General features: G+C 36.6%; 1 protein-coding gene across 1 annotated transcript in view; it reads right to left on the reverse strand.

The window, feature by feature from the left end:
• The window catches only part of EML4 (EMAP like 4), a 156,936-nt gene that overhangs the window by 75,072 nt on the left and 60,186 nt on the right, over positions 1 to 21,678 (reverse strand). The window contains exons 2-3 of the mRNA XM_041757000.1: positions 15,548 to 15,730; positions 2,515 to 2,644 (exon numbers count right to left, since the gene is read on the reverse strand). Of these exons, the coding sequence (XP_041612934.1) occupies positions 2,515 to 2,644; positions 15,548 to 15,730 (313 nt within the window). The remainder of the gene's footprint in view (positions 1 to 2,514; positions 2,645 to 15,547; positions 15,731 to 21,678) is intronic.

The following is a 21,678-nucleotide window of genomic DNA, read 5'->3' on the forward strand; positions in this document are numbered from 1 at the left end:
GGGAGTCTGCTTCTCCCTCTGCCTATGTCTCTGCCTCTCTCTCTGTGTCTCTCATAAATAAATAAATAAAACCTTAAAAAAAAAACAATTTAAGAGTGTATGCATGTGGGGGGGAGGGGGCAGAGGGAAAGAATCTCAAGCACACTCCCTGCTGAGCTGGAGCCCCACAAGAGGCTCAATCCAACATCCCATGAGATCATGACCTGAGCTGAAACCAAGAGTCAAGTGCTTAACCCACTGAGCCACCCAAGTGGCCCTAAAATATAATCTTTAAAATGACATTTAATCTGATTGAGTTCTGATACTTTGGACTTCAGACCAAAGGGGGCTACCCCAATTTTCTATTTATTGTTCAGTTCTTTAAAATATGTGCTGAGAAATACAGTTCTACCTCAGAAATATCAGACTAACTTTGAAATTCAAAACTGAGTTAGAAGAAAATAAAATTAAAAAAACTGAGTTAGAAATTCTTTCTTGTTGGTCTTCGTATGATCCTGAATGTACAGACCACCAGTCTTGGGGGCGGGGTGGGGTGGGTGCAGTAAAACCTAAAAGAGAATTTCCTCCTGGGTATTTAAAAGCAAAATACAGGGATGTCTGGGTGGCTCAGCAGTTGAGTGTCTGCTTTTGGCTCAAGGAATGATCCCAAAAAAAAAAGGAATGATCCCAAGGTACAGGGATAGAGTCCCACATCGGGCTCCCTACAGGGAGCCTGCTTCTCTGTCTCTCTGTATATGTCTCTCATGAGTAAATAAACAAAATTAAAAAAAAAAAAAAGGCAAAATATAGAGCCCCTGTATCATGAAGTAACAAAGTCAGCTGGTCTTTTTTTTTTTTTTTTTAAGATTTTATTTATTTATTCATGAGAGACAGAGAGAGAGGGAAAGAGAGAGAGAGAGAGAGAGAGGCAGAGACACAGACAGAGGATAAGCAGGCTCCATGCAGGGAGCCTGATGTGGGACTCAATCCCAGGTCTCCAGGATCACGCTCTGGGCCGAAGACAGGTGCCAAACCACTGAGCCACCCAGGGATCCCCAAGTCAGCTGGTCTTAAGATTACTTACTATTGTGCATAATAGTGATCACTGTACAGGACTATAGTTACATAAGAAAATGGGCTGAATCCAAACTATTACTAAATACAAGGAAGTTTATTAAAAATGTTAAAAAAAATTTTCCACAATGTATTTGTTTTCTTATAATTTGTCCTTTTCTCCTAATGTGAAGCATAGGCAATACATTTTGGCATGTTCTGGAGAACAAAGTCTGCATTCTACCTATAATGGCAATGCCTTCAAATATTGAATTCTAAGAGGGGATTTTAAAAGGTCTAATGATCAGGGCACCTGGCTGTTCAGTCAGTGTAGATACAACTCTGGACGTCGGAGTTGTTAAGTTCAAGCCCCATGTTGGGTGTAGAAATAACTTAAAAATAAAAGTTCTTAAAAAAAAAAAAAAAAAGGCCTAAAGATGTTGTCATTTCTTCACTATTCCTGTAGCCAAATGTCCGGTTAACATTTATAAATCCAGGGGATCCCTGGGTGGCTCAGCGGTTTAGCACCCGCCCTTGGTCCAGGGCGTGATCCTAGAGTCCCGGGATTGAGTCCCGCATCAGGCTCCTGCATGGAGCCTACTTTTCTCTCTGCCTCTCTCTGTGTCTCTCATGAATAAATAAATAAAATCTTAAAAAAAAATTATAAATCCACACTAATGAATAATTCAGTCACTGGCATTAGTTTATTAAGGCAACCATTTTCTATCAGTACATTTTAAATATTTTTCCATTACTTAAGATTTTTCCTCAGTTATTCTTTGAAGAAAACAGTTGTAAGATTATGTAGTTGATCTCTTATGGTCTCTCCAAACTCTATAAGGGATAATTTGCTAAGAATTACACAGAAGTGGAAAAAGTCTGTAAGCAATTTTACCTAAACAACAGATTAATTTATTGATGAAAAGAACATATAGAATGTAAATGTGTAGTTTATTGAAACTGTTTTTCTGCAATATTTCTACTGCTCACCTACCTGCCATCCTCTAACACACACACACCACAGTACTATAATATTTAAATTACGCCTTAATTTTATAGTCATGGTTAAAGAATAAAAGTTATGTGTTCAGCTTCCTCCTAATATATATACTGAAGATTCTATTTTTCCTTTAAAAACTGCTGAATCAAAGGCACTGCTCGCTATAGAAAATTTGCTTATGTAATTAAATATAATAATGCTTATCTGGCCAACAAATGCTTGTTAAAAAGAAACAAAAAATCAGGAAATGAAAATTCTTTCTTTAGTTAGAACAAAAGGCTTCCTCACGCAACTCCATAGATACCATGAATGTAAACCAGGTGATTATAGGCTGGGTGTCTATATTCAAAGCTAAAAGATTCAAAGGACATAATCACTTTAATTCCAAGAGCTCTATTTCATATTTTTTTAAAAAATAGAATGGATTATTACTTTCAGACAATTTTGCAATGTTAGCTTTCCTTTCCCTTATAAATGGGTACCTTTTAGCAGCAGATGAAAGAGTTTCTTTTCTTGCAATTGCGACAGAGCTGGTGTGGCTTGGCTTTCTGTTTGCACCACTCCCGTTGGTTATACAGGACATAGAAATAGCTTCTCGAAGGCCTGGCTGGCCTAAAAGTGGTTAAGAAAAAATTTTACATCAAACTTCAAAATACTCTTCAAAGATTGGTAGTTTAAAAAATTAAGACCATCACAGTTTAGAACTAAGTAAGCAAACTGCCTGTTCTCTGGTATGCAGCATACTATATTGTTGTCTCTAAACTTAATCTCATCAAAACAGACCTATAAAAAGGACATGCTAAATTACTACACTGCAGCTAGACTTACTTTCTTTTTTTTTTTTTTTTAAAGGTATTTTTTATTTATTTATGATAGTCACAGAGAGAGAGAGAGGCAGAGACATAGGCAGAGGGAGAAGCAGGCTCCATGCACCGGGAGCCCGATGTGGGATTCGATCCTGGGTCTCCAGGATCGCGCCCTGGGCCAAAGGCAGGCGCCAAACCGCTGCGCCACCCAGGGATCCCCAAGACTTACTTTCTAGCTAAATGGTTTGCCCTCTACACAGAGCGGCTTTAAAACATATGATTCAAAGTAAATCACAAATCTCTACATCACTGATTTTCAGAAATCACTCAGGTTCTACTGAAATCAAATTATTTAGATATCCTAGAACCATAAATGTTAAATCTTACAATGTTATTCCATATAAATAAAGCATAAGGGTATAAACCAACCTCTGCTTTCTTAATTTACATAGTAGAAGGATTGGAATAATTATGTGATAGGTTATAGTGGTGTGGTTAGGAAGATTCAAAGTTATAAGATAAAACAGGTTTATCTAATAAGGGGCCAGTTCATTTAAAAATTTGAGAATAGAGGGATCCCTGGGTGGCACAGCAGTTTGGTGCCTGCCTTTGGCCCAGGGTGCGATCCTGGAGACCCGGGATCAAATCCCACATCGGGCTCCCGGTGCATGGAGCCTGCTTCTCCCTCTGCCTGTGTCTCTGCCTGTGTCTCTGCCTCTCTCTCTCTATCATAAATAAATAAAAATTAAAAAAAAATTGAGAATAGAAAATAGATTTAAATTTCTGGACTCTGTTTTTTCACATACACACAAAATCTAATTTGGCCAGTATGATGTTTGTTTGCTTGCTTGCTTCTCAAAAGTACAGAGAACAAAAACCTTTTATGTATAGAGCCTAAAACATCTGGCACCCTGGACTGTTCCATATATGATGGTATGACACTGCATTTTTGACAAAAACAAGCTGCTGGGGGCCACTTGTATCATAATCATCTATAGTGTTTTCTTAATATAGAAATTCCTAGACCTGACCGCAGACCAAATAATTCAGAAGGAAGATGGAGACCTATTTCACTTTCTGAAATTTCTTAGGAAAATTTTCACTTATAATAATGTATAGCATCCTTCAATTATGCTAACATCACTAGTCATCAGATCTGTTGCTAGTCGGCCAAACAGGTGACTTCTAATTGTACTGACAGCTTTTATTTTTATTATTGTGGTAAAATACTTATAACAAAATTTAGCATTTTAAGCATTTAAAAAGGTGTAGTTCAATGGTATTTAGGATAGTCACAATGTTGTATAATCATATCTGATTACAGAACATTTTGATCACTCCAAACAGAAATCCTGTACTCACTGGTCACTCCTGATTCCCTCTTTCCCCCAGACCATGTCAACCATTAGTTTGCATTATCTCTGTTTATCTGCCTATTCTGAATATTTCATATACATGGAATCATACAATATGTGCTCTTTTGTGTCTGGCTTATTTTACTTAGCACAGTGTTTTTGAGATTCAACCATGAGGCAGCATGTATGCGTACTTTATTATTACTTTTTATAGCTGAGTAATATTCCATTGTATGAATATACCACATCTTGTTTATCCATTTATCTGTTAAGGGACATCTGGATTGTTTCAATCTTTAGGCAATGTGAACTGTGCTGCCATAAACATCTACACGCAAGTTTTCATTTGAACATCTGTTTCAATTCTTTTGGGTATGTAATTAAGGAGAAGAACTGCTGGGTCACGAGGGTATTTTGTTTAACTTAATAAGGAACCATTAGCACAGCTGCTGCACCATTTACAATCCCACCAGCAACGTATAAAGGATTCTTACTTTACCACATCCTTGCCAACACTTGTTATTTTCATTTTCTTAAAAAAAAAAAAAAAGATTTATTTATTTTAGGGAGGGGAGAGGCAGAGAGAAAAGGAGAGGGAGAGAATCTCAAGCACAGTCCCTATTGAGCATGATGTGGGGCTCAATCTCACTACTCTGAGATCACGACCTGAGTCAAAATCAAGAGTAAGATGCTTAACGACTGAGCCACCCAAATGCCCCACATTTTTTTAAATGATAGCCATCTCAGTTAATATACGTACTATTTCACTGTGGTTCTGATATGCATCATCCTAATGAGAATCTTACTGAGTTTGTTGGCCATTTGTATATTTTCTTTAGAGAATTATCCATTCAAGTCCTTTGCCCAGTTTTTAATAGGACAATATGATGTAAATTGTTCATAATGCTCTCTTACAATTCTTTTATTTCTAAAAGGTGCCCACTTTCATTTCTGATTTTTTTTTTCATTTATGATTTTAGCAATTTAAATCTTCCTTCTTTTTCATTCTAAGTTTGTCAGGTTTGTTGATCTTTTAAAAAACCAACTTTTACGGCATCTGGGTGGCTCGGGTCATGATCTCTACGTCCTGAGATGGAGTCCCCTGTAGGGCTCCCTGCTCAGCAAGGAACCTGCTTCTCCCTCTCCCCACTACTTGTGTTTGTTCTCTCTCAAATAAATAAATAAAATTAAAAAAAAAAAAAGAAAAGAAAAACTATCTTTTGGTTGCATTGTTCTGTTGTTTTTCTATTTTCTACTTCGTTTTTTTAATCAATTTTTTTAAAGATTTTATTTATTTATTCATCAGAGGGGGAGGGGCAGGTAGAGACACAGGCAGAGGGAGAAACAAGCTCTATGCAGGGAGCCTGATGTGGGACTCGATCCCGGGACTCCAGGATCAAGCCCTGGGCCGAAGGCAGGCACTAAACTGCTGAGCTACCCAGGGATCCCCTCTATTCTCTACTCGTTTATCTCTAATCTTTATTATTTCTTTCCCTTTGCTAGCAATGGGTTTAGTATTTGAGATCTTTTTTAACATAGGCATTTACAGATACAGATTTTCCTCTGGGCACTGCTTTTGCTACATCAACACCTGATTTTGAAATATAAGTTTTTAAATTTTTTGTTACATACCAAAAAAACCCCTATTAACTACAAACAAACAAACATATAGTCTGCAATCCACTTTCTATGCCTTTCAAGGTGCCAAACCTCATCTCCAAAGGAGATCAATCACACCCACTGGGTATGGTGGTACTATAGCTGTATACCTATTACATTATAGCTCTTACATCAAAGACAAAAACCAAAAAAATTCAAGTGTTGTAAAAGATGTGAAGAAACTGGAATCCCTGTGTACTTCTGGTAGGAATGCACCTCAGCCTTCTGCAATCTGGCTATCATCTAACCACTTCACAGACATTTTTCTTGTCAAGATGGTGATCTCGGTTCTTTGTCACTAAATTCAATGGATACTTTCCAGTCTGTATCTTGCTCAACTTTCCATCAGCACTGAATACTGCTGATCATTCAGGCAAGAATGGTATTCAGGCAAGGGAAATAAATGTCCTTAAGTTCTTTTTCTTTTCTTTAAAGATTATTTATTTATTTATTCATGAGAGACAGAGAGAGAGGCAGAGAGAGAAACAGGCTCCCTGTGAGGAGCTGTAGGCAGCACTCAATTCCAGGGCCCCAGGACTACAACCTGAGCCAAAGGCAGACGCTCAACCACTGAGCCACCCAGGCGTCCCTATCCTTAGTTTCTAGAACAGTGCCTTTGCCTGAATTTCTTCTTAGCTCTCTGATCATTCCTTCTCATTCTTACTTGCTGAATCTTCTTTTCCTGTTTAGATCTTCCCCCATCCCAAAGATTTATTTATTTGAGGGAGAGAGCACACATGTGCATACACAGGCATGCTCTAACAGGGAGAGGAGCAGGGGGAGAGGGAGAGAATCTCTAAACTGACTCCCTGATGAAAGAAAATGTTTACAAAAGAGTAAAAGGCAGATACTGGCATCAAGGAGTTCATAATCTTGCAAGAGAATCATACTGGCAATAAAAATATGTGGTAAGTACAGTAATAGTGATATGCACAGAATATCATAGAAGTACAATGACACATAATTCTATAAAGGTAACTAGGAACACAGAGCTCAAGAAAGATTTCCTGAAGAAATGCAGAACAAAGTGTTAAGCCAGGTAAAATTTGATGATAGGATACTTAGATCTTATTCTAGTATGTGTAAAGAAACAGAATGTAATAGCAAAGTGGAGTGTGTATGTATACATGGAAGGGAGGAGGTGGACAAAAAGCTCTTTGTAAGGTGAGAATGTGGAAGAAGAGGGAACAGAGTTCACATGGGAGAGGTAAAGAGCCACTCAGATCTTGGAGACTATCTATAGAGGATAGAGACCACTAAAAGGTTTTGAGGGGGGGAGGTGTTACATTTACATTTTAGAGCAAACCCTCTAGTGGCTACCTGAAGAGCAGATTTCAGGGCAGTGGTCCAGACTTAAGAGATAGGGACCTGAAATAAGAGCCGGTAGTAGGAATGCAGAAGAGGAGTCAGTTTTAAGAAATGTTTAAGACTTAAAGAATAGAATAATGAGCTCAATTTGGGGAAATTTTACATTTATGAATTCTGAAGGACATACACACAAGCAGAACAATCTAGTATGTAGACAGACAATTCTGAAGTGAAGTCCAGATCCAAGAACAATTTGGGAACTGGCACTAGTAAGTGGCTGTTAAAATCATGTCAGTAGAGGAGTACTGATGCCATCTCCTGCAAGGAACCTTCAACTCCAGTATTTATCTTATGTGCTCCCACAGCACCGTTTTACCTTTTTAATATTAATTACCTATTATTTTGTAAAACTGACCTATATTCTCAGTTTATCTGAGATCCTTTGGGGGAAAGGAAGTGTTTTTTATTTCTTTAATCTCCAGCACCTAAAACATTGCCTTGTACAGTGAAAAAATGAAGGAAACAGACACTGTCAATACAGTAAGGGGTGGGGAGTAATATTTATTATCAAATGCTTGCTATGTACTAGGCACTGCCCTAGGTAATTTACAAGTGGTATATCCTTTGATCTTAAGCATAATCCTAAAAGGAATTTACTATTATCATCCCAATTTACTGCTGAGGAAATTAGAGAGATTATTAGCAGGTTCAAGTTCTGTTGTAGTAGGCAATGAAATGAAAATCTGAGTCCAGCCAGAAGGAATAGTAAGTAGAAAGAAAAAATTCTGTCTAATGTAGAGTGACATTTTAAGCTGTGCCAGGATAAAGATAGGAATTCACCAGAGGGAGTATGGTGAAAGGAAATTCTAAGCAGATAACAGTACTAAATCATCAAGGTCCCCAGACACAAATAAAAATAGCAAGAAAAGGCCAAAAGAAGATTTCATGGACTCTTTCAATCATACAGTTTAATTTGAGACAGTTCTCAGTAGAGGGAATCCTCAGTATTTGGATGAAAGAGTGAATGATCTCCCCAAGGTAGAGGCAATGCATTAAGTAAAGCAGAGGCAAAGAAAAAAAAAAAAAGGAATTGTGGGGAGTACTTGTTTTTCAGTTGGGAAGTCTAAAGTGTAGTCTCTGAAAATCAGGAACTGGAAAAATGGAACATAATTACACAAATTCATGACTAGAAGGCACCGTTACACACACACACACAGCCCCTCTCCTCCAGGGCTTGAGCATTATTAAGTCTGAGCTGTAATCTCAAAGATTAGCCTACAAGACTGGAAGCAACAGAAATTTCTAGTGATCAAAGGTACAAAAGTAAAAGTAGTTCTAATTCTGAGCATCAACCCAGCTGAAATAAGGAGAAATTTAAGCTAAATTTATAAACCAGGAAGGTATTTAGTTTAAATAACTGTAGAAACCATCACAATGCCAGGTCAAAGTCAATAATTTTTATACTTTATGATGACATGAGAATACTAACCATGTGGTTTATATTCCTGATGACAGATCCAAGCATATGACCTTTCTGATAACTTAGCCCGACAATTTCTAAATATTAATTTCATTATACTCTAGACTCACATAATAAAGTTATCATGAGAAACTATTGAATATTCAAATTCTCAAAATCCACCAACTGGTGGCTCAGTTAGTTAAGCATCTGACTCTTGGTTTCAGCTTGGGTCATGATCTCTCAGGGTCAGGAGACTGAGCCCCAAGTAGGGCTCTGCACTCAGTATGCAGCATAAAGTCTGCTTGGAATTCTTTCTTCCTCCTTCTCCCTCTACCTACGCCTGCCCCGCCCCAATAAATAAATGAATTCTGGCTACCCTCATCCATAACACCCTTTTGTTCTTGCATCTGTCCCAATCCCTCTCTCTAGAGTTTTTTGTTTTTTTTTAATCACAACTTTCCACTTCTTAAACTTTCTTCTTCCCACATTCAATTTAACAAGTACTTACCGAGTCATCCCAAGGATAGCTATGTTAGTAAGAAACTGTCTCTGCCCTCAAATAATTCACAATCTATCAGGAACATCAAATATACATACCAAAACAGACATACAAAAAACTTTTTAAATAATTTCAAGAGACAAAAAATGGAAATATTTTCAGGAAATAGTTTGAGCCTTAAATGATGGAAATACTTTTGATCAGGAGGAAGGTAAAAGTGGTCCATGGAGTAAAACACTCTAGTTGATATTCAAAATCTGTTATTTATCTCAGATTCTCTATCATATGCCCCACAGCTCCAACTGTAGACCTCTTCCACTCTCTTCATCTAGTCAAGCTCCTTTCCTTTGGTCTCACAGGAAGGTGTACTTTAGTCCTTTTAACTCCTAATGGCCACTAATTTTTTAAAAGTATATTTTGAGCTGAGGGCGCCTGAGTGGCTCAGTTGGTTAGCATCTGACTCTTGATCTTTGAGCTCAATGTCATGAGTTCAAGCTCAGCAAGAAGAAAAGATAGAAAAGAAAGAAAAAAGAAAAGAAAAGAAAAAGAAGGAAGGAAGGAAGGAAGGAAGGAAGGAAGGAAGGAAGGAAGGAAGGAAGGAAGAAAGGAAAAAAGACAAGAAAGGAAGACAAGGAAAGAAAGAACAAAAGAATGAACAGAAGGAAGAATGAAAAAACGAATGAATGAAAAGTACATTTTGAGCTGAAATAACCAAAGGATTTGGCTTTCATACAGAAATGGAACTCTGGAAACTGTGATCGCTGCCTGGTCTGAGGAAGTATCCATTCATATACTTCTATATACAAAGAGCATCTTAGAAATCTTGGATCTGCTGTCAATTAATAAAACACTCCCATCTCCTCCTACAATTCAGTCATTTTAGCTCAAAGACCCATCAAGAAAATTTACACTTTCCAACCTGATTAGTGTAATTTACTTATCAATATCATTTACAGCAAACTTTGGCAATCTCTGTCTTCTCCCAAATGTTATTTGGAATAAGAGGCAATGATGCAGACCTGTGCCGATATGATATCCCAGATTCTACATAATTAGGATTGTTTCTTTCAGAAAACTGACACCCTCTATGTTTAAATTTTGCCTCTGGGTTCTCTCATTTCTCAAGTGGCATTTGCAATGCTTGGTACTTGTGGTTTACCAGTACTTTGCTGGTTTAAAATGACTGATTCTCACCTTCAGATATATTTGATTCCTTTGCTTGTATACCACTGTATGCTAACAGCTTGTCTTCATATAATGCCACTGGACTGTATTCTCAAATTACAGTCATTTGGTCACCCCAAGAGGTCTTAATGGGTTTCCCAGGCACCAGCTGTGACATAATTTGTCTTCCTGGCAGTTAATATTGCCAAAGTGTTCCCTGGACCTTCCCGTTTGTTCCAAAGTACAGGTAATTTTTTTTTTCTTTTGGCAGGAACTCAGTTGCAACTGCTGCATATATTATGAACATATGCCGTCAAAAGGAAAAAATTCTCCAACAGAAAAGAACGTATATGAGAAACTTAAATGACTGGCTACCTTAAAAACTGTTGGGGAAACTTTCTACTTCAGTTAAGCGTCTAGCATAAGAAAAAATGGGGCTTAGCTTTTAATACTGCTGGCACACTGGAGAGGATAAACTGAAAGAAAAGAAGTAAAAACACTGAAATGACTAGTTAGATGTATTTCTGATTTTGGCATTTACTGAATGGCGATAGTACTATGAAGTGACACAGTAGAATGTCATTAAGCCATCAGCATACTTACCATTAACATTTAGTTTTAGTCACACCTAAAGCCAAACCATGCCCTCCATATCAGCACTATCTAGCAACTAGAGGACCTTATCAATAAGGAAGCTGACCTATATTTTTAACCACAGAGGTTTCGCATTCATCTATCCATGGGGGTTTAGCCTTACTTCTAAAGAAAAATCCTCTGGAAAATGTAGCTATCTTAAGAAGATGACAGTGATTATTGTCCTGCCAATAATCTATGTTAAAGTGAATAAGTTCTACTTTCACAGAGGACTAAAAATATTCACATAAGATAAAATTCTCCACAGAATCATAAATTACCTTTTCAATAAAGAAAAAAATACAAAATCCCCACAAAATATTTTCATTTTTAAAAAGTGTTTTATAAAAAAATTCATTAGAAAATACTTTGCTTAGAATGTTTATTCCAAATATTTGTATCATTAATGTATTAATCCTGTTTAATATCAAACTGACAGTTGATTAAGGTGCCTATGTGGCCCAGTTGGTCAGTTATCTGACTCTTGATCAGGTCATGATCTCAGGGTTGTGGGATCAAGCCTTGTATCAGGATCTATGCTCAGCATGGAGTCGGCTTGTCCCTCTCCCTCTGCTCCTCCTCCGCACTTGCTCTCTCTCTCTTTTACAAACAAAAACCTGACAGTTGATCTATTAGGCTATACACAAATGTCAATAGTGAAGAATTACCTAATTTTTTCCAATTATTTCTACTGTGTACATATAAATTCCAAGATAAAGCTGTTTAGAATTTCCGATAATAAATTATAAAACTTTAACTACATATTTCTCTTGATGTCTAAATATCAATCTTGGAAAACATAACTCATCAGGCAAGTTTTGCCACTAAAGGGAACTAGAGTAATTAATCCTTAACAATGAATTATGCTCATCTCTAAAATTTCCCCAAATTATTATATAAACAGCCCCCCTATTAATCTATTTTATGGACAGGATTTCAAAGTCTGTGCCTAAAATAATGAAGTAACTTAATAATCACTAATGGACCCCATTTCAGAATGTAACCATATTGGCATCTTTTTTTATTAAGAATTTATTTATTCATGAGAGACACAAAAAGAGAGAGGCAGAGACACAGGCAGGGCAGAAGGAGAAGCAGACTCCATGCAGAGAGCCCGCTGGGGGACTCAATCCCAGAACTCCAGGATCACATCCTGATCTGAAGGCAGACGTCCTGATCTGAAGGCAGACGCTCAACCACTAAGCCACCCAGGCATCCCCATATTGGCACATTTTAAGAATAGGAGTCACAGTAAACTTATGAAGTACAATCAATGAAAAGGAGTTTGGTATCTAATTAATAAGGTTATTAATAAGAATTAATAGTTGGTAGTGTGTGTGTGTGGGGGGGGGGGAGTTCCAATATAGCAGCTGCAGATGGCTCTGTAACTCCAGAACTGAGTAAAGTCTCCACTAAAGAGCCTTAAATAAAACTGATCCTAAATTCACTTCAGAGACAAAGGAACTATGACTAAGGATAACTGGAAAAAAAAAAAAAAAAAGACTAGAAAGACTGCTGCCACTTTCATACTTACAAAAAAGTATGTTCCTGGAGAATAGGAACTATAGCTATTTAACTGTATTTGTATTTTTATGACACTGAAACAGATAGTGCTAAGTAACTGGTGTATTATACAAAGTATCATCATCTACCAAATTTTTTTTTCTACCAAATTTTTTAATAGCAATCTTTAAGTTTCTCTATAAATATATCTTTTTAGGATTTTGTTTATTTATTTATGACAGACACACACACACACACACACATAGAGAGAGAGAGAGAGACGGAGAGGGAGAGGGAGAAGCAGGTTCCATGCATAGAGCCCAATGTGGGACTCGATCCTGGGTCTCCAGGATCACACCCCGGGCCAAAGGCGGCACTAAACCGCTGGGCCACCAGGGCTGCCCTCTATAAATATTTTTTTACTGAAATACCTTGGTAAATAAAAAACCAGAAAAAAAGATTTAAACAACATGCTGTTGTTTTGGCATAATAAATTATTAATTTTTTAAACTAGTATGAACTATGTGAAATAAACTTTCAAAAATATTGTGGATAATAATCAAGCACTATATCATTTTCTTTTTCAGAATTAAAATACTCATACGGAGTTAGAAGCTGAGGGTATATAACATCAGTTATAGATGGTAAGCATGTTCTTTCTCTACACCAAGTTTACCTTCCCTGTAAAGCCCACATACATTAATTGATCTGGCTCCTCATTCTACTCTAACAACTCCAGAATCCTTTCATTAAAATCAATTTATAAGCAAATAAAGTTTTGCCTGGCTTGATCTTGGCAGTCCTCAAAGTTGGTTCTCAAAAAAGTGTAAAGACTGCCATGTAACATTATTAGCCAAAGTGGTTTCCATTAAGCCTTTTGCTAAACTTATTCCTTGTCACTGACACATTTATCTTATTAACCGCTACTGGGGAGAGGATCAATCAACCCACCTCTCTAACTCTACATTATTAACTATCTAGGCCCAGTGTCTTTGAGGGTAGGAGGTCTGAGAATGGAAAATCATGTTGTCTACCTACACCACATCCTCTTTATCCATTCATTCACTGAAAGTACAGCATAGGGAATGTAGTTACTAATATTATAATGAGGTAGGTGACAGTTACAACACTTAACCATGGTGACTACTGAGTAAATAAAATTGTTCAATCATGATATTGTACACCAGAAACTAATACAACATTATATGTCAACTATATAGTTCAACGATAAAAACTAAAAATAAGAACAAAAAAGAAAGAAAAAGAATGAGAACCATAAAGCCAGGCCGAATGAATCACCTCCATGATCTCAAGGTAACTCAACAATCTTTTTCATATGTCTATGGTCTTCCATTCTCTCAGCATTCCAACCCACCTTTTTCACCACCCAGAAACAGTTTTACCTTCTTAGAGAGCATCGCTATCTCCTGAGGAAGAATAAAGTTCCAGCCCTGAAAACTGTGAATGTTTATTAGCCTCTGTTTCGTTTTATCTCTTTCCAATCTATCTCAGAAGAAGTAGTCTTCTAAGGCCAATAGTTTCTTACCTGCTCTATGATCCTTGCTCAAATTCTCAGGAAACTTACCTCATCAATTACCACCCTCCACTGACAGTCCCACTAATATCATCTTCCTCTCTCCTGCCTTTTTTGTCCTCAACACATCCTCTACCTACTACCATCTTCCTCTCCCAGGCAAATTTTCTGAAAGCATGGCCACAGTGCTGTTCTGTTCCACAATTCTCCTCAACTGCTGCTTCTCAAAATACTGTAATTTGATTTGCAATTCTATCACTCCACTAGAATTGCTTGTGGAGGTTTCTAGCAATCTCATAATTGCCAAATCCAATAGTCACCTCTCAGTCTTTGTTTTATTCAACCTCTTTGTAGCATCTGGCAACAGGAATCACTCTTTTTTTGCTGAAATACAGGCTCCCAACACAACTCTCCAGAGCCTTGTTCTCATTTTTACATCCTCTTTCTATGGCTTCAACTATTATCCATAAACTGAATATTCCCAAATTCTTACTGCTAGCCACAATTAACATTAACACTAGACCTGCAATTCAGTGATCTATATGTGTCTATCTTCACATCATATATACCTCTAACCGAATATTCAGAAACAGAATTCAGTCTCTTTTGCTACTGCCAAAATGGGGAATAATTACACCAATGTCCACGTACTCTATGAAAAAAAAAAGCAGTAAGATATATGAAATAACAGAATCAATTGTTTGATTAACATGAAAGAATTTTAAATTCTTTCTGGGTGATTGGAGGAAGGGAAAGGCAGGCCACACAGTATCTGCTCCCAACTCAGAATAACAGCATCCTAATGACTGTTTCTTTCAACCTACAAAACACTCAATATCTAGAAGTTAAAATTATTATTTTTTTTTTAAATTTTTTATTTATTTATGATAGTCACAGAGAGAGAGAGAGAGAGGCAAAGACACAGGCAGAGGGAGAAGCAGGCTCCATGCACCGGGAGCCCGATGTGGGATTCGATCCTGGGTCTCCAGGATCACGCCCTGGGCCAAAGGCAGGCGCCAAACCGCTGCGCCACCCAGGGATCCTAGAAGTTAAAATTAACATTGTATTGGGGTTAGTATTAAGTTTCAGAGTATAAATTCTTCAGGATTCTGCTCACAAATGACCACCAAAGGCTTGGATAAGGCTACTTAAATTATAATGATTTTTATAATTTTATAATTTCTGTAAAGGTGAGAGGACTGACTCAAAAAGTACATATGAGTGCCTACTTGGTATGTTCAATGCTAATTACTATGGGTGACGCAAAGATTCAGTTCCTGCCCTCAGTAAATTTGTTACCTAACTGGAAGATACTAAATTCACACATATACTATGACATAATAGCCTGTAAGTCCAATCAGTGGTATTACAAAAAAATTCCCATTTAAAATAATAAAGAGTAAACTTTCAAAATATCTTTGGAATAAAAAGGAAATGAAAAACAAACTACAGTCACAGCTAATCCAAAAGAGAAACTATAGATTATATTATTCCCAGTTTCAATGTCACTGATAAAATACACAAGTTTTATAAAATATTGCAAAGAAAGTGTTGCAAAAAGCAAGACTCCTCCTACTTTAATATACAATTACCTTTACTTGGAACTGATTTTTTCACTGAGGCTACATGATCTTCAGAGATTGCAAGACGCCTCAGAACATCAGCCAAAGCTGCCTTTAGCACAGTGATTTCATCTTCTTGTTGCTGAACTCGTAATTCAAGAGCTGAGAGGCGATCTTGAACATCAGATGTACTTGCAGCAGAAATACTATCATCTATAAAATAAAGTATGGATTTTTTTAAAGTGAACTTTTTAAGAAATAACTTAAATAAGATCTATTCAGGTAACTCTTATAAAGATGATAAAAATTGGGGAAAAAGCCCAAACCACCATTTTTACACAGATTAACTTCTATAAATATTTTCATAGCTATTTGAATGAATTAAAAATAGTAAAAGTTCACATATCTGGCATATAATTAAAGTTATGAAAAATTTCCCCATAATCAAATTTTCTCTATTATTATATATCACCTTAACTGTTTTTTTCATTAAAATGTTCTTGAAATATATCATTTTGGAGACTTCTGGAAACTTATAAGACAGTAAACTACCCAAAGCACCTTTTTTTTTTTTTTTTAAAGTTTTACTTATTTATTTGAAAGAGAGAGAGAGCATGCACATGCACATATGCATCCAAGGCGGGGAGTAGAGGGAGAAAATCTTCAAGTAGACTCCCCACTGAGTATGGAGCCTGACTCTGGGCTGGATCTCATGACCCATAAGATCACGACTTGAGCCAAAACCAAGAGTCGGACACTCTATCAAATGAGTCATGCAGTTGCCCCACCAAAGCATCCTTTTTAATTACATCATTATCCCACTTTTCTATGAAAATAAAAAAGGAGTACAAATCACTTCAGTTTTGCTTTGTATATCAGATTGGAAACCACTCACCTTCAGCATCAATGATCAGAAAGCACTCTTTATTTCTGTCTTTACTATTACACTCCTAAAATGCCACAAAATATTGCTGATATATTCTTGCAGTTCTTTCTAACCCCCTGATGTCCCAATCTCTTAGGGCAGGGAGGTAGTTGGAGGTGAGGAGGGGAGTGTGGGTTCTAAAGTACATAGCTAGTATTTATTTGCCTTAGGTATGTAACAATAACAAAAAAACTATTTAAATGAAGTTTATAACATGGCAATTACAAACTACTTCCAAAGCTATGTAACTTGAGAACAAACTGTTGGGTCAGTCAGAACCCAAACATAAAGAAACTTCAATTGTTGTTGGCTAATTCACATAAGCAGGAAAAATCAGAGGGGAATTCAGGTTCTTACATAAGAATGGTTTGGACCAGAGTGACATAAACCAAGTCAGTCATTCACACAATAAGGCACAGTGTGCCATTTTTCTCATACTGAGATAATGTGCTATTCATCTTCTTAAAAAGACAATTTAACTCAGACTTTAAAAAAAAATCCTCAGCATTTAAAAAGCAAAGCTATCACCATCTATTATGGTGCAGTAAACAATATTCAAGTTTAAGATCATATATGCCTACAGACGTCTCAGGAATACATATGTACTCTCTTCTGCCTTTAGAGGTGTTTCATGGACGATATTTGAGAATTACTGGTAAAGGAAAAAATTATTTTCAATTTAGACTTTAACAACAATTAGTTGTATAATCTTAGGCAAATTATTTTACTTCTTTGAACCTCAATTTCTTCATCTTTACACAGGTTATGAGGAAGGTACCTAGGACATGCCTGACATCCAATAAATGTTAAAATACAACAGAAGAGTACCAAAGTTATAATTTGGCATATATGGGTGCATTTTTTACGTAAAAGGCAGTTCTGTCAAACTCTGAGGTGCTTAAAAAAGGACTAGTAAGAACAATTCACTCTCTCACTTTAGAAATTTTAACATTTGAGGTTTTTTTCATTTCCACAATGGTCCAGCTAAACACTGTGTGTGTTGTATTATGCCACTATGATTTATTTTTAAAGATTTATTTATTTTAGGGGTGGGGGAAGAGTATGTGAGCAGGGGAGTGGGGGACAGAGGGAGAGGAAGAATCCCAAGAGGACTCCATGCTGAGTGTGGAGCCTGACACGGGGCTCCACCTCATGATCTGAGCCAAAACCAAGAGCCAGATGCTTACCAACTGAGCCACCCAGGTGCCTCAATGACGAGGTTTTTATTATGTGAAACTTGGACAGTTACATGAAAGGTGGTTCAGTTGTAAATATCCTAACATGACCTACTAGATACTGTGATAAGACACAAAGGACAGTTTTCAAAGGACATAACAAACCCAAGGTTAACTATTAACATTGTCCTGCATTTGTATTGTACCTTTCATATTTATTACCATATCCCCCCTCCTCACACTATCTATATATTTGAGGAAACAGCTTGAAAAGTTAAATAGCTTGCCCACGGTCACCAAATTAGTCTTGATACCTGAGACTCAAACACAGGACTCTTGACTCACGATATAAGGACCCTTTACTCTATTTCACACTGCATTCTTACAATAATCATAGGACCAAATATATTTTTCACAAAGCTACTAAGAGGGTTTAAACTACTGAGTGACATACTCGGGTTTTTGTTTTGAAAAAGTTATTTTGGCTGCTGTGTGAGAATGGGCTGGAACAGAATAAAAGTAAATATAAGACCAGACAGGAGGCTATTGTAGTAACCCACATGAAAGGTGATGGTGGTCCAGGACAGAGTTACAGTGTCTGTGTATCTCAATCTGTTCAAGACAAATGTATCTGCTGTATTAGTATAAACATTATCACAATGCTCCTTCTTGCACTCTCAAATTTCCTCCGCTGGATGATCTATTACAGGTCATTAACAGTGGAGACACAAAAGAGCACAACAGTTGATCCCCACAGTTTCTCATAGTTCTAAAATTCTGTAACCCGTTCCTGGCTAAAATCTTGGTTCTTGACCTCTTCAGGAGCAAGAATCTCTTTGGGAATTCAACAAAAGCTATGTATGGAAGAGAAGTGCATGAACATGGCTTAAGTAAATCTGTTTGCTACTTGCCAGCTCTGTGACTGGTTTCCTCCTATGTAATTTCTTCATGCTAATTAGTACTTACCTTAGGCTTGAAATTTTTAGATAAAATGCACAGTACTGCCATGTAGTTAGGGTTCAATAAGTTTCTATCCTGTATAGATACTCTTTACTACACTGTTTACTACTGTCACAAAATTGGAAATGACCTAAAGTCCATGGATGTGGTTAAAAAGCTATAATACATTCACACTGTAGAAAATTAAAAACAATGAGGTAGGTATATAAACTAAAAATTTGAAAGATCTACAAGACAACTTAAATAACCAAATTTCAAAACAATACATACTGAATAATTTATTAAAATATACATATGCACCAATATACTTCTAAAAAAAAACCCAAAGAGTTTTGTATTTAAAAATGTATATAATGTACACATAGAAAAGGTCTAGAAGGTTACACATCAAACTGGTGATTGTTATTCCTGACTGAGAAAGATTTAAAAAGATAGGAGTAAAAAGCAATTTTTGCTTTTCAGTGTATTTCCATATTATCTAAAAGTCACCATAAAAATGTATTGTTACTTAAGTTAAAATGCATCGCTTCTGAAGCTTGAGTTCTTAAAAGTTTCCTCCACGCACTGTTCCAATTTTATTTTAAAAACATACTAGAATACAAGGCAATTAAATTTGCACTCACTAATCACTAAAGCTAGAAAACAGACTATCTCTGAAAGACCAACAACCTCTCCTGCCATTTTATAGATAAATAAACTAAGACTGGGTAATCAGGTGAGTTACTCTTGGTCACACAGCAAATTGAGGTTAGAGTTCCTCCCTCAGATGACTTTATAGAATGCATAGTTCTCGCTCTGTTTTGAAAACTTTGTTCTTTTTCTTCTCTCCATCTCTAATCCACCACACTCTTGTTCACAAAATATATCAGTTTGTAATAAAATATATACTTTCTGGGAGGCTGGTTTTCTGTTTTTGTGTTTGTTTTGGAGAGAAAGAGGAGTGTGGAACAGACAGGGAGAGAATCTTAAGCAGTCTCCATGCCCAGCAGGGAGCCAATCTCACAATCCTGAGATCATGACCAGAGCTGAAATCCAGAGTCAGAAGCTTAACTAATAACTGAGCCACGAGGCACCCCTCTGGGAGGTTTTTATACTCCCTTTTCTTAAGTATATTAGCTCCTTTTCCTTATGCCACAGTAGCCTCTGATGTCTTTGCTCCTTCTCAAAATGGTTTCTAGCCTTGAAAGCTAACATATGAACTACAAATGAATTCTCAAGGGTTGTTAAATTCACTGTGGGGTCAGAGGTTGAGGTAGGTGAAAGGAGAGAAAAAGGAGTTCATCAGTAACTAGTAAACTTCAATATTCAATCTTCAATATTATAGTTTAAAACTACAATCATAGCTGTTCATTAAGCTTTTACTACAATGAATCAGTTAATTTGGCTTTTGAGTTAAGAAATATATTATCTTTGTAGGGGCACCTGGGTAGCTCAGTCGGTTAAGTGTCAACCTTCTGGTCATGATCTCAGGGTCTTGGAATCCAGTCTCGTGTCCCTCTCATGGAGGGAGGAGACTCCATGCTGAGCAGACTCAGGGTCTTGGAATCCAGTCTCGTGTCCCTCTCATGGAGGGAGGAGACTCTCTGCTCAGCATGGAGTCTCCTCCCTCCTCTCCCCATTTGTGCTTGTTCTTTCTCTCTCTCTCTCTTTTTTTTTTTTGTTCTTTCTCTTAAATAGGTAAATGAAATCTTTAAAAAGAGAGAGAGAAAAAAAAATAAAAAAAAAAGAGAGAGAGAGAAATACATTATCTTTGCAGAGATAAATATATTCTAAATACCCAAAAGTTGTCAATCCAGCATCACATCAGAATATGACATGCCTATACATTCTAGCACCTTTTCAGTGCCAATGACTTTGTATAAATCTTTCCAAAATAAAATGATTTCTTGCCTTCCTAACAAGGGCATGCAATTATAATTTAGTCACTTCTAGATGACTCCATCTTCACTGAGAATATTACTTTGTGCTATAAGCACTGTGAGAGAATGATGCCTTAGAGACTACTATAATTCTAATTAAATAATTGGAAGAATAACATTTTCAAATTTCTAATCTTTCTCCCTACCTTTTCTGCTTCCCTCTTTGTAGTTAAGATTAACTATACCTATCTATAGCAACATTCCTTCTCAATCTAATTTCCTACTTTATGGGATATTGAATAATCAAGCTTTCTGAACTCTTCATAAGAAAATATTCTTTGAAATTAGGACTTCTCCATTTAAAAAATTATATTAGATATGAATATTACATACACATCCATTATGTATATGATATACACAAACTAAACAGAGGAAAAAACAGTCTCAGCCATATTTGTGTCATTGGAGGCCCAGAAGTGAGAAAAAGATTCCAGCTGAAAAAAAAAAAAAAAAAACAAAAAAAACACACACACACACAAAGAATTAATTGCTAAAGTTCCCAAGTTAAATTAAAATTTACAAATTCAGGGATCCCTGAGTGGCGCAGTGGTTTAGCGCCTGCCTTTGGCCCAGGGCACGATCCTGGAGACCCAGGATCAAATCCCACGTCGGGCTCCCAGTGCATGGAGCCTGCTTCTCCCTCTGCCTATGTCTCTGCCTCTCTCTCTCTCTCTCTCTCTCTCTCTGTGTGTGTGTGTGTGTGTGTGTGTGACTATCATAAATAAATAAAAAAATTAAAAAATAAATAAAATTTACAAATTCATTAAAATTAAGTATATATTGAAGTCAAATCCAAGTAGATCAAAGAGTTCAAGGCAAAATTATAAAACCTTTACAAAGTAAGAGGGACTATTTTCATACCCTGGAAATAGAGGGGAGGTTTCTAAATGAGTGAGACACAGAAAGTACTAGGCATAAACCAGAGAGTGATATATCTACATTAGAATTCAGAATATATCCTAAAAGACAAAATAAGGAGAAAAATCAATTTAAAAACTGGGAGAAGACAGTTTTTTAACACCTATAACCAGTAAAGGATTAGTAACCTGAATAAAGAATTCATACAAATTATAAGACATAATCCTACAGAAAATTTGGTAAAAATCTTGACCAAGCATCTCAAAGGAAAAGGAACAAATGGCCAATGAGTATATAAAATAAGGCTCAATCACCTCAATTAAT

Source organism: Vulpes lagopus, chromosome 5 (assembly GCF_018345385.1).
Source record: "Vulpes lagopus strain Blue_001 chromosome 5, ASM1834538v1, whole genome shotgun sequence".
NCBI classification, from domain to species: domain Eukaryota; kingdom Metazoa; phylum Chordata; class Mammalia; order Carnivora; family Canidae; genus Vulpes; species Vulpes lagopus.